This window comes from Pinus tabuliformis, chromosome 1_1 (assembly GCF_031772625.1).
Source record: "Pinus tabuliformis cultivar Carrire ecotype Pingquan chromosome 1_1, CPIR1, whole genome shotgun sequence".
Taxonomy (NCBI): Eukaryota; Viridiplantae; Streptophyta; class Pinopsida; order Pinales; family Pinaceae; genus Pinus; species Pinus tabuliformis.
The window spans coordinates 828,454,969-828,478,297 of record NC_142297.1 but is presented as its reverse complement, the minus strand read 5'-3'; the positions used below and the strand labels follow the sequence as shown (position 1 = coordinate 828,478,297).

The 23,329-nt window shown below is 40.0% G+C and overlaps 1 protein-coding gene across 4 annotated transcripts in view; it reads right to left on the bottom strand.

The window, feature by feature from the left end:
• Window positions 1-23,329, bottom strand: part of MSH1 (MUTL protein homolog 1) — a 512,649-nt gene that overhangs the window by 255,542 nt on the left and 233,778 nt on the right. For all 4 annotated transcript variants that reach the window (XM_089392823.1, XM_089392822.1, XM_089392821.1 and 1 more), the window contains exon 13: window positions 7,419-7,477. In XM_089392823.1, coding sequence (XP_089248949.1) covers window positions 7,419-7,477 — 59 coding nt within the window. The remainder of the gene's footprint in view (window positions 1-7,418; window positions 7,478-23,329) is intronic.

Here is a 23,329-nt window from a genome sequence, read left to right as displayed (position 1 = left end):
CACTCAAAATTTAGTAGACTTAATGGTTTTCAAGATTTCATGATTTAGGGGTTTGCAATGTTTCCATTTGATTCTATCATGCGTGAGGGTATGAGATTGACATTTGATCAAGAGCATGAAGCCCTTTAAGAACCATGATTTTGGTGGCATTGGCTGTTGAACTTCGTTGATGTTGGTTGTATTGATTGTTGAACTCCTCTACCATGGCCTCAACAAGAATGTACCCTTCACTCAAAGGAAAGCAACTGGTTAGGCATGCTAATCTTTTTCTACCACATTATAAGTTTGAGGAGATGAAGCCTTCACTCAAACCAAAATCATTCGTTAGGCACGTTAAACCTTTTCAATTTCTATCATGTTATAAGGTTAAGCAATCCAAGTCTGAAGACTTCGAGCTAGATGATGTTTATGTATCTCTTGTTGATTATCCCATTTCTAGTAGTGTTGAATCAATAATGAGTTTCACGAGTGATCATGTTGATCAGTGATTTGTAGTTTGATGTCTATTTTTCCTACTACTACTACTAAAGTTGTAGAGGAGTTTTAGGAGGACACAAACTCTAAGCCATATTATTTATGTAGCTCATGTTGATGATGTCTTGTCTAGTTGTGGTGATGAGTTTGATCATGATGAGGAGTGATTATGTTGTTGATCACTGATATGTAGACTTGTAGTAGGTCAGTGGCCCCATAGCTTAGAGCATTGTTTTCTGACTCTAGAGGCCATTTAAAGCCTCATTGATTATGTATTTTGTTGCTGATATGTATTGCGCTCGATGCCATTATGATATATTCACCTTTACATGGTATACAGATGAGCAAACCTTGCATATTTTGTCTCCATTGGTTTGGAATCATGGTTTTAAATCTTAAAAATAGTTTTTTTATTAAAAACTAATTATTTCATGTAATTTTTTAAAGACCGGTTCATTGAGATCTGATCAGTACCAGTTTGACCAGTACTGGTTTGAAACTCGGTTTATTAGGTGGACTGGTTTGATCACTAGTTTCGGTTTTTAAAACTATGTCTTAAGTCACTGATGCTACCAAACCAAGTATCACAACAAGTCTACTTTGTATAGCAGAATATACACAGCAGTAAATCTACTAGTGCACAAAATATACACAACTTTTTACACAAATACATACAATAACCCAACCTTTGTTATATTAATCCAACCAATATAATACAACAGTCTAGGGCTCTCCTACAAAGGATAATGGCCCTCAATTATCCACTAGTACAAGAATACAAAATACAAGATACTCTGACGATCTAGTTGATGTAGTGCACCATCATAGTTGCTTTGTCATATCCTATACACTGCGGCTCCCTTGATTTTGTTTTGCAACACTGCCTCTATCAATGCACCAACTCCTTTAGGCCATTGAACTCAGTCTCCACAATCTACCCTCTAGCTAATCATAAGTCTATCTATCATCAACACATAGGGTCTTCATGCTCACTAGTTGCTCCTTTGTCCTTCTAGGAAACAACACTTCGAGGCTTTTGCCCACTACTGCTCCTCAATTTTTTGGGACTTGTCTTCCCACTATAGTCATCCTACGTTTCTCCAATGAAGACTATCATAGGGTATGAGTGTTGCCACCTATCACTATCAAATATCACTTCTCCAACAATGAACATGAGCTACAACAAACTACTCCTCTTGCTAGCCAAACTTGAGCTCTAACAAACTGCCACTCCTAACAGCCCTTACAGTCCATCCTAAGGTCTGCACTTAGGGCTACAGCTTGGACACTTTCACATTGCCCTCCAACAGTCCTCAAATTCCCAATACCATCCAAACAACTTGTCCTCTTCTAGGACCTCATCCACCTAGCAACAATTCAACATAGAATCAACAACAACATACCTCAAATATGGTCCAACTCTGTCGTAGGTTAGGTTGACTAGTTAGGGTAAGATGACAGTCCACATCAACCCACTTAACTTCTCCAAACTCCCTCCTAACAGTTGGGTTGCCTTCTTCTTGAGTGTTGCTCCTATGTGCTTGAGTTATGGGTTGTTTCTAGCCCTCCAAACAGACCTACAGCCCCTCACACTTGTGATCTTGGGTTGCATCCCTCCTCAAATCAGCCAACCAAACTTGCAGCACCTTCCTTAGAGATTAGCCCACACAAAACAAGCTTTAACACTGCCCAAAATTTCCTCTTAAGGCCTCGGCTTGCCTGTGCTCCCATTCGGCCCCTAAAATAGTTATGAACGGACCTCAAAATAGCCCTATTTCCAAACTCGACCTTCCTCCTAGAGTTGCGGCTACCTCAAAAGTTAATTTACTATCAAATGTTGCACTTGGGATGTGCCAAATGAGCTCAAACACACCTTGTATTTATACTAAACATAAGGGCTCCATGTGGTGGCTTCAACATGTCATGGCTCCAGATTGGGTAGACGCTAGGGTTTAGTATAGATACAAGGAAGACCTGCACCTAGTCTTCCTTCTTCTTCTTCCCATGATATATAGGCTTTCCTGTCAGCCTGTATAGACCATGCTCTCTAACTCCAATCATGACACCTGCGGAGCTAGAGCCTTCAGGCATGAGTATTGCCTTCCCATCATAGAAAATCATCTCAAACCCCTTCTGCTCGATCGCTAAGACAAACATCACGCTATATCTTAGTTTTGGTACAAACTGTACGTCCCGAACTCGCATCACCTGTCCTGACTCCATCTTAAATGGCACAACTCCCGATCCTCTGATCTCTTTCTCACTCTTGTCGCCCAACACCATGTGTAACTTCGAGTCCCACTCAGCGAGAGTCTTCAATACCTCTTGTGACCCTGTCATATGCTTTGAAGCTTCATTTTCCACTTGCCATGCAGCATCATCAATGGTACCTTGCGAGAAATGAGAAATCAAGGCAAAGTCCTCCTCCAACCTCTTGGAGAGATCATATATCTCGACAGAAGTGGTGATACCTACGACCTGCTTCCCTTTCTTCTTCTCGTCATCTCCCTTCTTCATCAGACATCTCGTCAAAAAATGACCCATCTCACCATAGTTGAAACACTTGATTTTACTCGAGTCCTTCTTCTACTTACCCTTCATTCGTGTTGCAAGTGCCACGTCATCATCTAAAGCCCTCTTCTACAGATGAAGATCCTCGTCTCACAACTCTTCCTGAATGAAGTCGTCCCATAGCCTATTCCAGTATGGCAGCTTGTCTTTGGCAATGATACCCTTGATGAATGGCTTCCACTCTGGAGTAAACCCCTTCAAGGCAATCCTTACCATATCAAGATCTAAAATAGTCGCACCAATGGCGGCAAGATCATCTTTGACTTGAGATAACCTCGTCAAATACGTAGTCACTCCTTCACCCAGTATCATCTTGGTGGACTTCAGCTTATCCTCTAATACCAACACCCAATTCTTGTTTTTGTTCTGGAACAAATTCTAAAGAGCTAACCACATCTCATGTGCAATGTTCAACCCAGACAAATGAGGTATTAAGGAGCCCTTCACACCATCTAGGATGACAAACTTTGCCTTCGTATATAGCTCCTCGTATGCTTCCAGCTCCTTAGGGTTAATTAGCTTCTTGATTTCTTTCTCGGTGAATTCCCAGATCCTGTTGACCTGCAAGACCAACTTGATCCTTTCATTCCATGGACTATAGTTGAACAACCCTTCCAACCTATCCTCATACTAGAGACCAACCTGCAATGTCAACATTATGTGAGCCCTTCAATCACAATGTGACCAAATCCCTCTTCAATTGTGCTTCACTATGCACACTTTGATTCACTGGCCCTTCAAAGTAGCTATGGTACCATGTCATTTTTCCACGACACCGGTGTCTAGGATAGAATCTTAAATCACTAACATTACCAAACCAAGTATCACAACAAGTCTACTTTGTGCAGCGGAATATAAAAAACAGTAAATTACTAGTGCACAAAATATACACAACCTTTTACACAAGTATGTACAATAACCCAATCTTCATTTAATCTTAGCAGATTTCTAGACGAGCTTCTAGTTCCAGAGGAGTCAGGAGAGGAGGTCAAGTTTCGTCTCCAGGAAGCTGCAGAGGGGTTGTGCAAAGGCCTCAAAGAAGTAATTTGATTTGGCTGAGCAGGAGTAGGTTTCAGGTGTCGGAGGCTGAGAAGATTTCCAGAGGGCCTAGCCAGTGACTTCCAGCAGCAGCTACAGGCAGAACGACCTATTCGAAAGCAATTTCGAAGGAGTGCGAGTTTGACCTATGTAGTGTCTGCACAAAAGGCTGACACATGGATTTGCTGGAGAAATTTTTTGTGGCCAGTTGGGGCCAGGATTGCTTATGGAGGAGGGTAAGATTCCCTTAGTAATTTTGCCAGTATTTCTCTCAGAGAGAATCACCAGTTTGGCATCCATTTTATTGTACTCAAAAGTTGCACAATAATAAAACCCTCATATGTTGCATCGGTTTTCCTGCATTGGGATTTTCCAGGGAAAATTGTCAAAAAATAACAGTGTCAATTTGTGTGTGTGATTGCTCTAAATTTCTCAATACATATATTTTATTTCCACAGTGTAATTTTTATTTGTGAAAAATTGCAGTGTGAATTATTTGTTGTTTGTCGTAGCAAATAAACTGCTTAATAATTAACCAGTTAGAAGAATAATTTCTAGTTGTTGCATTTCAAGAAGTTTTCACAAAACTATTAGGTTACATGGTCGACGATTATTGTACGATTGGGTGGCAACAATGAAAATTAAATCCAACAGCAATTAGGGGATGAATTGAACATTGAATGTTTTTCTAGCTATTGTACGTCAACTTCAAGGAAAACAATGTACAACCACAATAGGAGGGGATGGAAATATGGAAATATGTAAAAATCCACAGTTTTACTGTCGATTGGATGTTGTTTGCAATTTACATGTATAAAATGTCGAGAGCAATAAAAAATCGGTGAACGTATGGTGAACTGTCAAGATGCATCGATTGTGGTGAAGTGGCAATGACTGCTGAGAAAGGGCATAGAGGTTGCTACTGAGCAAGGGTTCCACACTGTCTGCTAAGGGCGTGGTGGTGGTTGTTATGTAGATGTAGTAGGCTAGCCATAGAGTTGCTAGGTTGTGAGGGTATGGATTGTCCGGCGGCTAATTGGTTGGCACAGTTGCAATTAAACAAGTGGTATGGAGATTACATGCAGATGGTATTGCAACCACACATGTATAGATTGTGGTGTCTGAAATGTACATTGGTAGGTCTAATTAAATTATATGGCCAAACACTTCAATCATATAGCTTGTACACAAAAATTATTATTTTTTGTTGTATGAATCCCTGGTAACTTTGCTTTTTTGTTTTTTTGATAAATCATAATATGCTTATACGAATGCAATGAATCAAATTTTGCAATAGATGAAAGAAATAATAAAAATAAAAATAAAAACTCTAATATTTTTCTTTCTTTACCAGTGGAATACTTTTGTTCATAGACTTTAAGAGCTTAAATGGCCAAAGGTCAATCTTGTGATCAAAGACCTAAAGAAATCAGAGAAACTTTGATAAAGGAAATGATTGTGATCAAAAGCCAAGTCAAACAAGGTCTAATAAGGAGCGTGACCAAAGGCCAAGATTAAAAAAGAGGCTTTGTTACCAAATGTGATAACCAAAATGGCTCACCAAAAGCATCCAAAACACTTGGAATATTAAAATATCCATTAGGGATAAAAAGAACAATATATTGAATCATATATAAATAATTTGATATGACTTACAAATGAGGGCCCTATATAAATATAGCTTAGTTGGGAGTGCCCTTTCATTAATAGTCATGGCTTTTTAGTACGCACATGTCCTTTCATATATTCCTTTATTAATTATAACTCATTATTTAATTATGATTTATTATTTATATTATTATATATATTTATGTCCATAACACTTATCAACCCCTAAGAAAACTCGATCTGCAACTTTTTGGTTTCTCTCCACTGATTAGCCCCTTCAGAAACTCCCACGTCTTGCTTTTCACTCTCCCAACTATCACATGTACGGCCCACACACTATCTCCCTTGCACATGTGACCTAAATCTCTCCTTTCCATCACACCTCTGACACTACTACACAAACACTTCACTCACGCAGCCAATCTAAAGATGAAACTCGCTCACACGTGTGACCCTCTCCAAATCTGGTGCTCAGAAAATGAGTACAACCTTGGCCTCCACTATGTTGGTTTTTGAGCTAAATAAATTAAGAAAAGTAAATTATTTGTTTTAGTGACTTTGTTTAATCTCAATTGGTAATCTCACGTGGGTTACGATTTAATCTTAGCCATCACACCTCTGACACCCCTACGCAAACACTTCGCTCATGCAGCCAATCTAAAGTTGAACCTTGCTCACACATGCAGCCCTCTACAAATCTGGTGCTCAGAAAATGAGTACAGCCTCGGCCTCCACACAGTTTTCCTTCTCTAGATTTCCCTCCATTGTTGCAACACTTCTTCTTCAGCTCTGAGCATCATACTCTTTCTTGTATCTCTCTCCTCTCCTTAGCCTTGCTTTTATAATTTCTCATTGAACTAAATCCCTAAACTTAATCTCCCAAAATATGGATGGCTAAGATTAAACTAACCCACTTAAGATTACCAATTGAGATTAAACAAATTCACTAAAACAAATCATTTACATTTCTCAATTTCTTTAACTCAAAAACCAACACAATTAATTATATGCTTTTCCTAAGTTAGACTTAAGCTAAATTACACGAGCAACTTACTCACTAAATTGAGCAAGTATGCTAAGAACACTTTGGATTACCCCTACATGCTTGACACCCATCCAATGCAAAAGTATTCATCCGCTGCTACAATCATCAATATAAATGTCATTTAATATACCACCAAAGTGATTATGAAGGCAAAGCTAAAGGGACCAAATGTACTATAACAAAACGAGGAAAAAATATAATGATAATAGAAAGACCTATTCTCACATTCTCACCCCCGATGAAAATGTGAGCTTCAAAACTGATGAAAATAGATGAAGAGAGAATGCCCAAAAACTCGAATCTATTCCTTTCAAATCGATATAAAGTACATACATAAATTCAGGGTGGAGATTGCTACAACAATCTTAAATCTTAATCAGATCAATGAGATAGTAACATTACAACAAATCACAGTTTAAGGCCACGGTTTGTCTTTATCCCAAATTTTGATGCTACAAAATTAAATGTCTATTTTTGTACAATGTTCCAATACTCTATTTTATCTAGGCAACTATGTTTTTTACACTAATGAAGTTGTTCCCTATTCCAAACATTTTAACCTAATTGCATTATATGCAATTCCCCACAAAATGATTAATTTCCTTATGAAGAAAGAAATCAATATCCACAAGGTTGATAAATGAATTAAGACAAATATTTCTTCACAAATAACAGTACATACCCTGGATAGATGAAGCAATTTGATATGGAGGAGGATTAAGTAACAAATCTTTAAGATACCTGGACAACACCCAAAGAATATTTACTAATAAAAGTAGCACAATTTTCATGAAAACCAAATGTTTCATACCAAACATAAATACACTATCATATTCACCCAAAGAATAGCAATGGTCCTTGGGATATAAACCATTACAATCACACGAAAATTGCTTAATGTTGAAGATACAAGCATATCAACAATGATTTTTGTTTAATGATATTGCAAATAACATCAAGAACTATGGAAAATTTGTTTGATTAGTGAGAAAATGGACATACATAATACTACAATTAAGTTAACCACTTTAGTACAAAAGTTATCACTAAAGTTGCATCTAACTAGTCAAATACAACTTGGAAAAGAAACTAAGTTGCAAACAATAGAGAGAAAATTCATTTAACTTCTACAACACAGCAGCAACATGTTTGACAAAAGATCATGTGAAAGAATCAGCATAATGAGTATAGTCTATGACACAATAAAGACTTAAAGTATTAAACATTACAAACAAGTATTAACATTGAAATTAAATAAAATGAAGTTATAACAAATATTAATAATTTTTTGGATTGGGAAATTCAAGGCATATGGAAGTCTCACTCATCTTTTGGGAATCAAGTTATATGACAGTTAGTCTTCCAATACAGTTTATCAATCAACGATTGGCTCCATCATCCAAGGCTTACAAGCAGATTTTTCTTATCTGCAAATACCTGGAAATTGTTAAGCACAAATGTGTAATCGCAAAGTTGGTAAAATGTTTTGGAATTGAATTACAACTCAATACGGTATTCTCTTTGTGGTTTCTCACCAGTAGAAAAGGATTGAACCAAAGTCTCCTTCCTGCAAAGACATTGTTCCCATGCAAATTTTCAAGAGGCAACTACATCATTCAATGTTGGAGAAGTATCAACATTCATAACACATCTGGAAATTCCAATTTCGTATGGATAGCCACTTTTCAGAGGGATGTAGATAATCATAAGTTTTGGGTCAAAGTATATACGTTAGCTCTCCTTCCTCATGAAGGAAATTAGTGTGACCACATTGTTGCACCCAGTTATGTCAATCATTAACTGTATCCATATTGATTTTTAACGTAATATATAACATATTTCAAAAGAAAAAAGAAGACTGATTTTACAAAGTACCAAATAATTATTACAAGTTGAACATTAGTAATTGAAAAGTGTCTCCATATAACAATGTAACCTTTGAGAATCACAAAGGGCCATGAGCAAGTTTCTCCTGTAATAAAAGCAACACCCAGATGCATAATGAACCCACTCAAATAGTAAGAAAAAAAAAATTGAAATTATTAATAGATGACCACAGAAACCATCCTAGTTCAATATTCAAAACATCATAATGCATCAAGAAGATTGATAGATTCTAATAATCACATAGACAGAGACGAGATAGATAATATATAACAAAACATTAATAAAGTCCAACGAATGACCATCTATTGCTAAGTACAATTGTGTCAATACAAAGCGGTAATGCAAGGGAACTCCTATGAAAACAAGACAAAAGCAAATCTAATCTAAGGTCTAAAGCCTAAGCATATATAACTGCAATGCCAATAAAATTATCTCACTGATGAGAAAACACAACCTTAGGGTTAACAAGAGAAACATTACACATGAGGAAACACAAGGTGGAGCCTCAACACATCCTAGTGTTGATGCTGCCTCTTCTAGAAGAGAAGGAAGAAAGAATGAGCCCAGTAAAATTGTAATCTCAACATCTTTGTCTCTCCTAAAACCTAAGCATAAAGAGATGAACCTCTTTGTAGATAGTTCACCAAAATAGTTTGGCCATGATATGTCCTACTGCCACTGAACTCTACACAAATTTTTTGTCCATCGGTGCTAAGTGAATTGACTTGAAACCTAAGGCGACTAATTTGGGTCTCAAAGGTCGAATGGCTCCTTTGGGTCTCACGCATATGGATGCTTAGGTGGCACTATAGTTCACCAATCTCTTGGTAACCCTATCCTTTGCAAGTACTGAAAAGAAAGATGCCATCAATATAGTTGTCTTCAACCAATGGGGATGATCAAAGGGAGTGAGATTTGATTCCAAAGGCCATTGTCATATACAAATCCAAGCAACTTCAATCTAGATATAGGAAGAAAGTAGAGAGTTCTAGGAATCCAAGAAAATACATAGAAACTAATCATGGATCTTGTTGCCGCCTAATCCACATGTGGGCTAACATGGCGAAAAATTTTAATCCACTTGGTGTGGCCTTGGGAGAAAGTCTCGAGTTGAGCAGCTATCACTCAAATCTCAACTCCTTTGTCTAGGCTAACTCCTAGCGAAGCCAACGGGGTAGTCCCTATGAGAAAAGAAAACTAAGGCATAATTAAGCTAAGTTAAACAAGAAGTATTCTAGGCAGTGTTGTGAACATCGCTATAAAATAGGGAAATCGCAGTTTTTTCACCTTCTTGATTTTTCCGGCTGATTTTTACAGTGATTTTTTCCTTAATGAAAAAATTGTGATTTAATCATAAAAATCACAATCTAATCGCAAGCCGATGAGAAAAAATCATGGGTCCGCGCACAAGCATGTTTATAAAGTAATTTTATTAGGTTTTTTAATCTCATTTTGCAAACAAAGATCAGGTTAGAGAGCTAAGGAGCATGAGAACGAATCCATTAAGCCGAAAGAGGAGAAAACCAACAATATTTAGGATCCCACTCAAAGAAAATTAGATTATGCACTGTCTTTCCTCAACAAGCCACGGATTTGCAGGTATGGGAATCAAATTTGCCCCTTCTTTTTGTGTTCTCCTTGGTTTTCCTTGGTTTTCAGTCACCCATTCTTCTTGTGCCCTAGATTCAATTTTACATTAAAGAATTCAATAAACATGCCAAGATATTTAGACCCTATGTGGGAATATGGTGAACTCGATAGGGAGTTCGATAGACAAAATTTGAGTTTCAAGTTGTGTGGGAAGCATATGACAAGGAGAATATCCTGATTGAAATAAGACCTTGGACAAATTTCAAGACATGATGTAGGAATTTGCCCAAAGGCCTCTCCAGAATCATTTGAATATTCTGATTGAAATACCACCTTGGACAAATTTCGAGACATGATGTAGGACTTTGCCCAAAGGCCTCTCCATAAATCATCTGTATTTCCATCAAATCATTATATGATAAAGATTCATCTAAAATTAACAAGGAAGCTATGAAGACTCAAATTGCAATGGGTGGATGACCATGAGAGTGATTCTTCTTCAACATCAACTTCTACAACCAACCCCACAACTACCTCATTATTTTTTTTCCCAGAACCGCACCTAGTGCACAAATATCTATTAGGTCAACTCCTAAAAAAAGGAGAAGGAAGAAGCTGAGAAGCTGGTGGGTAGGTGTTTTCTATGGAGTGACATTCCCTTCAACATTTCTAGGAACAATCCATTTTACCAGCATTTGATGTTATTGCTATTGTTGGCCCGGGGTACAAAGCCCCTCACTATGATGACTTGAGAGGGTCTATTCTTCAAAATAAAAAGGACGATTGCACTTTTAGATTATAGGAATTCATGGCATCGGGGGAACACACAAGATGCATTGTGATGTCAAATTGTTGAACTGATCGAAAGGGTAGAACCCTTATTAACTTCTTGGTTAATTGTAAGATGCACAATTATTTTATGATTTGTTGCACATGTTCAATCAGGAGGTAGGTCCACAATATGTTGTCCAAGACAATAGATAATGCTACAAATTATGCTGTCATTGGCAAGTTTCTTATGGAGAGGCATCCTAACTTGTTTTGGACATCTTGTCTTGTACACTGTATTGACTTGATGTTAGAGGACATCGGAAAATTTCCTTATGTCAGGGATATTGTTGAATCATCAAAAAGCACAAAAAAAATTATATATAATCATGCATTTGTGCCTCATTTGATGAGAAGATTCACTCATAACAAGGAGTTGGTGCGTCGTACTATTACACAATTTTCCACTAGCTTCATATCTCTTCAATCGCTCTTGAATTCTATGTACGATGTGTGTTAGTGTCAGTCTTTACAGCCTTCCTCCAGTGATCAAATGTGCTCTTACATAGTGATTTTGAAGTGTCAAGGTCAAATTTTGTCATTTCAGTGAGTCTTCAAGCAAAATTTGGTCACTAGCCATTAGGTCTAGGGTTTGCCCAAATGTCAGTCCATGTCATCATTCAGCTGAGTCTATCATCATTCAGAGGGTTGTCATTATCATGTCAGTGTCTAATGAGTCATTTCACACCTTGTCCATGCTTCAGTTGCCACCCAGGCAAGGTCATTTCCCTCTCCTAGGGTTTTGAAGGCAATTTCTCTTGGATGGTCAAATCACCGGAAAAACTTGTTTCCTGATGTTCATACACCTTCCCCTATCCTTAAAGTACCTTATCAAACACTTCCCAACACTCAGATCCCCCAAAATCCTCATTTTTCCACAAACCCTAGTTTCTAGCTACAACCTGGCAATTTCCTAGGTTTGGCCTGTGTTTTGCCCTTTTCGACCCCTTCCCCTCACTCAATCTCTGAGATTCCACTTTCCCCTGCTTCCTAACATCCCTCCCCACTCCCAAAAATTTCCCCAAGAATTTAGAAGCCCTCTATCCCCTTCATTTCGCTCCATTTCGACAAAATCCCTTGTTTCACACATCGGGACAAGTTTCACTCAAATGATGTTCCAGAGCAATCAAAGATGAATTTTGCAAAACTGAGAGAGGTTTTTGTCCACAACATGCCAAGGAAGAAAAACCTCCTTCACTTTTTACACAGGTGTCATGGTTTGAGAAAAATGTCAAAAATACCGGCGAGAACGAAGGTGTTCCAAGGATGGTTGGCCAAAGTACAAAAACGAAGGAAAACGCCCGATCCACTCCAAATTTTGGTCAAAGCCTCTTTGAATGAGCATGGTACTTGATTGGGGTCTCCCAGCCCAAATTTCAAGAAATTTGGAGAAAATTTTGTCATTTGTGAATTTTTTGTGAAAATTACAGGTTTTTCCCAAGAACTGGTCTCACCCCGGGTGAGACCAGTTTGAAGGGCTGCTCGGAATTTTGCAAACTTGGCATTTTTGGAAAGGGCATGCAAAAATAAAAATTACCAATGCTTGGGAGAAGCCTGGTTTTGAGTTTTGAGCCTCCAAAAGCTCAAAATACATCAAAAAAATGACTTTCTGCCCACTTTTTGAGTTGCAGAAAGTGACCTTGGGAGAAATGGTTTTTGAGGGGTCAAATCAACACCAAATTCAGAAATTCCACTTGGGATGGAAAGTAGACAGGCCAAGCTTTCCAATGAGCCATCTTGCACCTGATTTGGACCAGTGGAACCCACTCAAAAACAGCTGTGAAGGGGCGCGACCAGAACTTCCAGGGGCGCGACCAGAACTTCCAGATTTGCCAGAATTCACATTTTTGGTCAAAAAACACTGTTTTGACTATGGTTGACTATTTTTACTTGTAGATGAAGGATAAATGTAATATTTTCATGGCACTTTGGTAGATTTTATCTTTCTTTACCCTTCTAGAAGCTTCCATGATGTAAAAAGTGAAAAATTAATGCATGGATGAGTTAGCTAAGTAATAGAGGCAAGTTGTTGGGCTTCCTATTTTCTAGTTCTTAGTTTAGAATTAGTTCAAACTGCTCCTAGGAAGCTGAGCTCGACCCCTAGAGGTGGGGAAAGAAGTTAGATGGTCTAGATGGTCTATATTATGCTCTCTCCTTCTCATTTTCATGGTTGGACTCTTGTGTAAGGAAGCTTTATTGTATATTGTGCATCTATTTCTGCAATTGAAGGCAAGGAAAGCCAGGGTTTTACAGACATCTTTGAGGATTCTTGTGGATCTGATTGTTGATGGTGTGTTCTCTACATGTTCTTGTAAGTTTGTTTATGTGTTTCACATCTCTCTTATGCTTCTAAATTGGACAGATGAAGTGGTAAAGTTTGAACTCATGTTTTGACATGCTCAGCTTTTTAGTTTGTTCAATTTTAATGTTTTCTACTGTCTAGAGAGGATTCGAATTGTGTGTTTGCCCTCTTTAGCTTCTTCTCTATCATCTCTGATCATCCATTTCAAATTAAGGCATCAGCACTTATTCCTACCTTGCCCCTTAGATCCCCCTGTGAAAACTGTGCTCAATCCCCGCACCTTGAATTGCACTTCCACCAATTGCCACCAAAAACCCCAAAAAATCATTAAATCAACCCCCTTATCAATTTACTAGCCTAAAATCTTTATTATTAATTGGTCAGCCTAATCATATTGAAAGATCTATCGAATCTGACCCGAGAGAGCCTTCTCATACCTCGTAGGGCTAGCTACGAGGTGAAATGGTTTGATGTAGCCTTGAGAGTTTGTCTATCTCAGCCTAGGTGAATTCCAAGCGCTAACAATGTGAACAGAACATTTCTTTCAAAGGAATGGTGTGCTTTATCATTTAGCCACAAACTAGAGGGAGAGGCCATATGCAAGCTAGTTTCATACCAGGAGAGCTTTTGGGCAGGAGTGCACGAATTGCACCATTACTGAACCTTTGGTAAAGGTTCTTCGATTAGTTGATCGAGACAAAACCGTAATGGGCTACTTGTATGAGGCCATGGATAGGGCCAAAGAATCCAGTCATACTTATTATAAGGATAAGGGGGATGAGGGATTTGAGAAATAATAATTGATATGGAGAGTGATGGATGAGCGATGGAACAATACTCTCCATCACCCCATTCATGTTGCAGGGATCTTCCTGAACCTTGCATTTTCTTACTCCTCTAGTTTCATATCTAATGGTGAGGTCATGGATGGGTTCTTTACTTGTGTTCAGAAAATGGTGTCATCTCCGAGAAAACATGCAAAAAATTCTAAAGAAATGGAGATATACAGGATGGCAGGTGGCACATCTAGCTTTGACATGGTTATCCAAGATAGAAATGCCAGGTAAGCTTTAGTTTGTTTCAAATTTCATTGTCTCTTCATACCTTGTTTCAACTTTCAAATTTCTATTTTTTTCTTATGTTTCTCTTATTTGTTGTAGATATCTGGTGGACAAGCTATGGTGGCAAAGTACCCAATCTCCAAAAGCTTGCCATTCGAGTGCTCACCCAAACATGTAGCTCCTTTGGATGCAAGTACAACTGGAGTGTAATTGAAAAAATACACATGAAGAAGCAAAACAGCTTAAAAAATTCCAAATTCATTTTTTGTATTCATTAAAAATTATAATTTATTATTTTTATAATTAATAATTTATAATTTATGACCCTCATAAAGTTTGGTGTCCCAACACCTTAACGACCTTGTCTACATCTACTACAATCTCTGATTGTGAGTGGGGCAACTTCAAAATACACCTGACATGGAGGCCATCTCATTGGATGGCATTGACACCACTGTTGTATGGAGTGTTAAGGCTAAGAGGCTCATGGAATCAGCACCTAATTGGCTAGAGTAGGCAGTGGTGGAGGTAGCCTTTGCAAGGCAGAGAGAGGTAGCGGAGGAGGAGGTGGCACCACCTACCATGGTCACCAGTAGAGGACGTACTCTACCTCCTCCTACTTCCTCTAGAGGACATCAGAGTCTAATGCCATCCCAAGAACGTTCTTCATCTACAGGAAAAGCCATTACATTTTTTCGCAAAAGGGGCAAAGGAAATCATTAGTTAAAAATTAGAATGGACTTAGTGGTTTCATTCGTTGTATATGACTCATGAATCATGATATGAGATACATTTTATATTTTTTGTTGATATTTTGAGGTTGAGTCAGGATTTAGGATTCAAGACATGATTCACTGTCATGTGTGATGTAGCACTAGACATCTTATACATCTTATATATTTGTTTTCCTTTCATATTTATGTGTCAATGAATTTATTTTATGTTTTGGATGCTATAGATACTAAAAAAATTGAAAAAAAAAAGGTATTTTTGTATTTTGTCGATGTTTGCCAATTTTCACTGATTTTTTCCAGATTTTTACATTTTTTTCTTTTTCCAGACCCTCCTCAATTTTATCTTGATGCCGATGTTCACAACATTGATTCTAGGAGTTAATTGAGCTACCCAAAGAACATTCAACCATCAAAATTACAGCATATCGATTTGAAGCATGTAAATAAAGTCAATGTGGAAAAAGTCGGGAAAAAATCGAGATTAAATCCCTAAAACGCGATTTTTTTGGCCGGCCAATTTTTTGCCGATTTTTTCCAAGTTGAAAAAGTCGAGATTAAATCGGGAATTTTTCCAAAAAATCATGAAAGAGGTAGTTTATTTAATGATTTTTTTTTTTTGAAAAAATCGGGATTTTATTGAAAAAGTCCAAATTTTAAAAAAAATGAATATTTTTGTATTTTTTAATTTTGCCGATTTTTTCAAAAAACTCCCGACTTTAATGACTTTTTCAATTTCTGGACCCTTGCCGATTTAATCCCGACTTCGACTTTTTCCACATTGAAATAAACTTCACTAGTAAATGAAATAATCATAAGCATTTAAATAGCCATCCACAAGCAAGAGATATGATAATATGATGAAATATTGTAAGAATAAGATGTAGCAAATAAAAAACAATGCCAAGTAAAGAGATTGTGAAAGTAAATGCTTATAATTGGAAATGGAAATGCCAAAAGTAAATGTTGCATGAAAAATAAATATGGCTATGGAATAATAACCAAGTACCGAATTCTGGAAAGTAAATCCCTCGTGTGTGATTGTGATCCAAATGTTGCCGAGATGTGGAATGTCCTTGGTAGATTTTATTAAGTTAGATTTCACTTGGATTTAGATTAAATAGTGCAGTATGATGAATATGTGATGATCCGAGTGACTTGTAAGAAAAGTAAATGTGTGTTTTCTCCTCTATCTTTATCATTTGAATGGGCCTCAGATGGCTGCAAGGAGATCCAATGGTAGTAAGCTTCGCTTCAATGAGTACTCCCCTGATTTCACGAGTTAGCCAGTTGCCAACAGATCCAACACAAGGAGAATCTAGCTCCCAGCCTGATTTCACAAGTCAACCTTTACCTTCCCCCAATCTCACAATAAATAATAGAAACGATTTTCCCTAATTAGACTAAATCACTAAGCTCTTTATGTTCATGTGCACGATCAGGCTAGGCCTGCAATGGTGAAGAGCATGATAGAGCCCGGTGGGGTTCGTTACTTGCATAATTGAAATCTAATCTAACAAAATGAAATCTAATCTATAAATTTGAAACTATTCTAATTAAAACAATTTAATCTAATGTTATTAAATTAAACTAATCTAATGGTTAATTTTAATCCCAGTGAAATCACACTATGAAAAGAGACACAAAAACACAAGAGGCCCCCGCTAGGCGGGGATGCCTAGGAGACTCTCCTAGCTCGCATGAAATTACAATGCCTTGATGAATGATGTTCTCCCTTATGAATAAAGGGATAAAAATGGTTGCTTCGAAGTACAATGGTGGTGAAATGGTTTGTTTTACAAAGGGTACAATATGAGGTTCCTTCTGGGTGCTTTAGAACTTCAAGTTGACCAAATTTTGACAACACCTCCCCTTGTAAAATCACAGGCCTACTAAAAATCAGCAAGAAAATTAGTGCAAAAGTGCCCAAAATACCTTTGGAACACTCAAAAAATGTTAGTACCAAAACCCAAAAATTGTTAAGAATGTACAAGTTCCTACTCTAACTCAACCAAAAAAAAAATCATTAAGGCAATCTCTCTTGGCTGATTTTACTGTTGTTAGGACAGCAGTAAAATGAAACCTTCAAATGCTAGATATATCAATGAAGCACTTAGAAATGTAACCAAGAAATATTTAGAAAATTTATAGAACTTTGTATGAGGGAAGAAGAGAGAGTTTTGGGGCCTTTCAAGGCACTTGCAGGAACTTGATGCTTTGTGGGAATAATGTTTCATTTGTGATTGAATATGGATGCTCCAACCGAGGAGGTCCCCAATATCTAAGCTAGAGGAACCAATAAAAACTTGTGATCTTGCCAAGAAATTAGTAGTCATAGGTGTAACTTGCATAATGAAAGAGTAAACATGCTATTCAACCGAGAAACACATGTAAAATTCAATTCAAGAATGCAAACTAACAAGAAGACAACAAGTGATTGTTAATCTTCTCCTTTGGACAACAATGTCCCTATTAAAGCCTAGGATACAAACTCAAAGCAATGAAATTAAAATAATACAGGTTTACCTCAAGAATGCTCCAAGAAAACCACACAATTCACAACACAATAACCCTCTAAAGCCTTCTATTATTAATCAATGATGGAACAACTACAAATAGCAGCACTTCTCCAAGCTCTCAAGCTTCCATCCTAGATAACAATGGAGAAGAAACTCCAATTTATAAGAGAATGGGTGAGAATCCCAATGAGCAGGAGAGTTCCCAAGTGGAAAAGATGTTAATCCCAAATCAAAACCGAGTTGGTCCAAATGTCCATGTGAGTTGGAAGTGTGATATTATCTTCCCATCGAGGGTTACATAGAGCCTCCAAGTGGGCAGCGTAGGTTGTCAAGGGGGGCAGCGTAGCACATGGAGGATAAACACACTACCAAGTACGAGAGTGTGTGGGAATGAGAGGGAGTGAACTCTCACTTCTCCCACAACTCATACTTCAACTCATGGAGAAACAACCAAGCAGACTTGGCCATCAATAAACAACCAGACTCGGCCCCCTCTAACTCACAATAGCTAACATCTTAACCCAGCCTTCATTAGTCAGACCAACTTAGCCTCCAAGTCATCACTTAACTGACACTTGATTGCTTACTCACTTCACTTAACTCCTTGAGAGACTCAGCTGAATGGAAACATGTTTTTAATATGTTCCTAGTTATTTAATTTATGATTTGTTGTGTCTTTTTCTCAGTTTTAAGAGTAAAAGTGATTTTTCAAGGGGCAAAAATAATATTTTCCATGTAATATTCCTAATTAGCCATGGCTAATTGGAATATTCGATTTTGCTCAGTTTTTGCCTTCTATAGTTATTTGTAACTAAAAAAAAGTGAGGATGGGGGACACAACTCACTTTTAGAATAAAAAGTCACTTCCTAGTAGCACAACGTTGTGACTTAAAGGGGGAGCCAAGGGGGCCAAAGAGGGACGCAGAAATGGAGCCCACGCAGACACATGGAGAGACTGCGCAGGAGGGAAGGAACACGTGGCAAGAGGGGAACCACGCAGGAAGTGGTGAGCCTTGGGATTGAGAGAGGCGAAGGCTATAAAAGAGAGAGGAGCCCCCTCATTTTGATCATTCAGTTATGTGCATTTTGAGCTAGTCGTTTCGACTTCTGAGCACGCTGGTTGTTTAGCTAGTCTGCAGCACTGTTTAGTGCATTGAGTGTCTCCGTTCGGAGATCTCACCCTTAGCCCGGGGGACTTCGAGTGCCTGCTCGGGCAAGGTATTTCCATTGGCATTTCAGCAGTAGTTTTATCAGCATTCCAACAGCAGTTTCATCAGCGTTTTGGAGGATTGTGCAGCACTGAGAGAGGGACGTAGTTCTTTTTGGTAGTGGTGTTGGATTGGGGTTTTTGCAGGAGGATTTATGCTAGGTGATTGAGCAGGGGACCAGCCCTTGCATATTGGAGGATTTTTGGCAGTGTCAGGCAGAGTTTTAGAGGGGTTTCTTTAGTGGCAACGCAGAGCATTGAGGAACTGCGCAAATCCCTAAGGCGGAGATTTTCGGGGGTCGGCTATTCCAAGAAAGCTTTCTGGGTTTTTCTGGGTTTCTTGAGTAGAGCCTGATTCCAGAGTTTCAACATTTTCTGAGGAGGGGAGCAACCCCAAATCATCATTGGCTTTCTAGCAACAGCAGCAGCATGGCAATTCTCCAGCAGCATCCATGCAGAGAGGCCATTCTTTGTTATTCTGAGAGTATTTCTTCACTTGCCTTGTGCAAGTTGAGGTGCCATCTTTCTGATCACCTCTTGTACTCATTTTATTGCTAAGTATAATAAAATGGCTTAGCCTTTCACGCTACATTTCTTGAGTATCTGCTTATATTTCATGTTTACATTATTATATGTTGTACCACTGTTATTTTGTCATTTTTGGGTTATTATATCATTTGCACGTATTTGGTTGGGGTTTTGTTGGGGTTTGAAGAATATTCCAAGTTGGGAATATTAAAGTGGTATCAGAGCATAGATCTGGCTCAGCCTGTGGAGCTAGCAATCTATGACACTAGGGGAAAAACCCTACATCTGTTACAGAGGTAGGAGGTACAGAGACACTGGACGTAGGTTGGAGAATACCTACGGGGAGAGAGACTGTGTTCCTGTGGTGGACGCAGAACAGGAGGAGCCTATGGTGGACGCAGAACAGAAAGAGCCAGTAGTGGACACAGAGCAAAGGGATCAGATGGCAAACGAGGACGGGAAGAGATTTGTGGATATGCTCCTCAAATCAATGCAGGATCTGTCAAGACAAATTGAGGTGATGGGGCAGAGATTCATGGCAGTAGAGGCCAGACAGCGTGAAGCCCACGGGTTTTTCAGATTGGTGAAGGATCGGGTGCATCCCATCATTTTCCAGAGCAGCGTGATACTACGCAGTAGGTGGCCTCGCATGCCCCTACACGCTCTACCATGCCCACATTCTTAGGAGCAGACACGGCGGTCGGAGCCCAGCAGGAGGTAGAGCCCGACCATATGGGCGATTATTTTGCAGAGTACCAAGCCTATGGGCAGGACTTCAGGGATGCTCTTTCATTCAGAGACTTTGTTCAGCTCCAGCGGCATAGTAGGCCCCGCGATCATCACAGAGGAAACCGGCATTACCATGATGGTAACACCAACCGTGCAGCGAGTAGATTCCACTTGCCCACGTTTGATGGTTCATCAAATAGTTCGGCGAAGTCTTGGGTAGAGAATCTGGACATTTATTTCCAACTTAACCAGATGTCGGAGACAGAGGCCATCAAGGTGGCAACATTGCATTTGGATGGTGAGGCCCAGGATTGGTGGTTTCATGGGATGGTTACACTAGGGCACTCCACAGTGACGACATATGTCGAGTTTACCAGGAGACTGATGGAGCGATTTGATCGGAGGGATCCAGAGCAGCATTTTGTTGAGCTGACAAGGCTCAAACAAACAGCGAGCCCAAAGACCTACATTGCAGATTTCTTGAGGGTCTCTGTGATGGTGCCAGATCTATCCACAACATGGAGGGTCTATATGTATGTTGAGGGGTTAGCAAAGACACTTCAGGGTTTAGTCCGATCCACTAGACCAGCCACACTCCAGGACGCTATCAGCAGGACCCGGGATTTACAGGACGTCTTACCCAGGACCCAAACACCTTACCCCAGAGACAGATTTTTCAGTCTAAGGGGAAGGATGTGAGGATTCCACCTCTAAAGGGGAATCCAGGACGAGTACAGCTTGACGATGATGTCAAGAGGGAGCTGAAGAAGAAGCGGTTGTGCTTCACTTGTCTGGAGCCATGGGCACCAAGACATAGATGTGCTGCTGGTAAAGCAAATTTTATTGAGGTCTTCTCCGAGAGCAGTGGAGAAGAGGATGACGAGGATGATGTGGAGGCAGGAGATAACCATGTCGTACAGGGTCCTTTGCCACCACCACCGCCAGCAGCAAGCGGTGCATCTTTTGCACCCATCGGAGGGGCCCTTGCAGTATTGTGAGGAGTTCCCAAGTATTTGACGCTCCGCGTACAAGGGACAGTACGTGGCCAGCGAGTATCGGTTTTGGTTGACAGTGGGGCGACCCACAACTTCATCGATACCCAAATGGTTGAGGGGAGAGGTATACAGACAAAGAGCTACGATGGGTTTTCATTCTTGGTCCCAGGAGATCAGACCATGACGTGTGCTCGTTATGTTCCAGAGCTTTTAGTGACAATGGGCACCTATACAATGACTGACCACTTTTTCGTGGTCGATATTCCAGACACCAACATGATACTGGGTGTTCAGTGGCTTATCACTCTAGGGAAGGTCGCGACAGATTGGAAGACACTAGAGATGGAGTGGGATGATGAGAAGACAGGGAGGCATGAGAAGATACGGGGACAACACACATATCCACCTCAGACTATGTTGGCTCATCGGATGGAGACAGTCTTCCTGAAGGGAGACATAGAGTGGGCAGTGGAGCTGCGTGCATCAGAGGCAGGGACTACAAGGCAGACGATACATCCAGAGATACAGTCCATCCTTGATCGGTATGCCATAGTGTTTGGGGAGATTCCACCAGGACAGCCACCGGATCGAAGGTTTGAGCACACCATCGAGCTTGAGCAGGGCATACAGGCAGTGATCACCACCCCCTTTAGGCACCTCAAGGCCTATCAGGATGAGATTGAGCGGGCTATCTAGGAGTTGCTAGCTCTTGGGCACATTCGACCGAGCATGAGTCCTTTTGCTTCTTCTGTAGTGTTGGTGAAGAAGAAGGGCGGTACATTGAGGATGTGCATTGACTACAGGGCCCTGAACAAGAAGACCCTGAAGAACAAGTACCCCATTCCCAGGATCGATGAGTTGATGGACGAGTTGAGGGGAGCACGATTCTTCTCAAAGATTGATTTGAGATCTGGGTACCATCAGATTCGCGAGAGGGAGCAGGACATTCCCAAGACCGCCTTCATGTGTCACTATGGGCACTTTGAGTTCTTGGTGATGCCTTTTGGGCTAACCAACGCCCCCGCTACATTTCAGTCCTGCATGAATCACATCTTCCGTAGTCACTTGAGGAAGTTTGTGTTGGTATTCTTTGACGACATTCTCATTTACAGCAGGACTTGGGAGGATCATCTCCAGCACATTGAGACGGTATTGCATATCTTACAGGAGCAGCAGTTCTATGCAAAACTCTCCAAGTGTGAGTTTGGGTTGACGGAGATGTTGTATCTGGGACACATCATAGGAGTGGACGGAGTGAGAGTCCACGAGGAGAAGATCAGGGCCATCAGAGAATGGCCGGAGCCGAGAAATGTGACGGAACTTCGAGGATTCATTGGCATTTGTACTTACTACCGGAAGTTTGTCAAAGGTTTCTCACATCTTGCTGCAACCCTAACAGATTTGACGAGGAAGGGGGCATTCAGTTGGTCAGATACAACACAGCAGCCTTTGACAATATCAAGGAGGTCATGAGCAGCTGCCTAGTGCTTGCATTGCCAGATTTTACGCAGCCATTTGTTTTGGAGTGTGATGCGTCGGGAGAGGGGATCGGCGTAGTGTTGATGCAGGGAGGTCACCCTATAGCCTTTGAGAGCCGGAAGCTCCTTCCGCACGAGAGATTGTATTCTATATACGACAAGGATGTTGGCCATCATGCATGCATTGGTTAAGTACGGACAGTATTTGGTGGGTAACAGGTTCCAGGTGAGGACTGATCACAACAACCTCAAGTTCTTTTTGGAGCAGAAGCAGCTACAGGAGAGATAGCAGAAGTGGATCAGCAAGATCCAGGCATATGACTTTGACATTGAGTATGTCAAGGGTAAGAACAACGTGGTAGCAAATGCCCTTTCACGTAGACCAGCCACGTTGTCTCTTATGAGCTTGGACACAGACTAGAGGGCTTGACTCTTAATAGGGTACTCCAAGGAAAGGTTTGCATGTGAAGTTCTGGATGGGCAGGTGGCAGATGACAGGTGCAGGGTGGTCGATGAGATCATCTATTATAGGGACCGGATCTTCTTGACTGAGGGGTCTCAGCTCAAGAAGAAGATACTCCAGGCATCACATGATTCACCATTGGCAGGACATCAGGGGTTTACCAAAACCTACAGGACCATTAGGAAGAGGTTCTCATGGAAGGGCCTCAAGGAGGACGTACTCCAGCACATCCGAGAGTGCGATGTTTGCCAGACAAACAAGGGAGAGATGAGCCA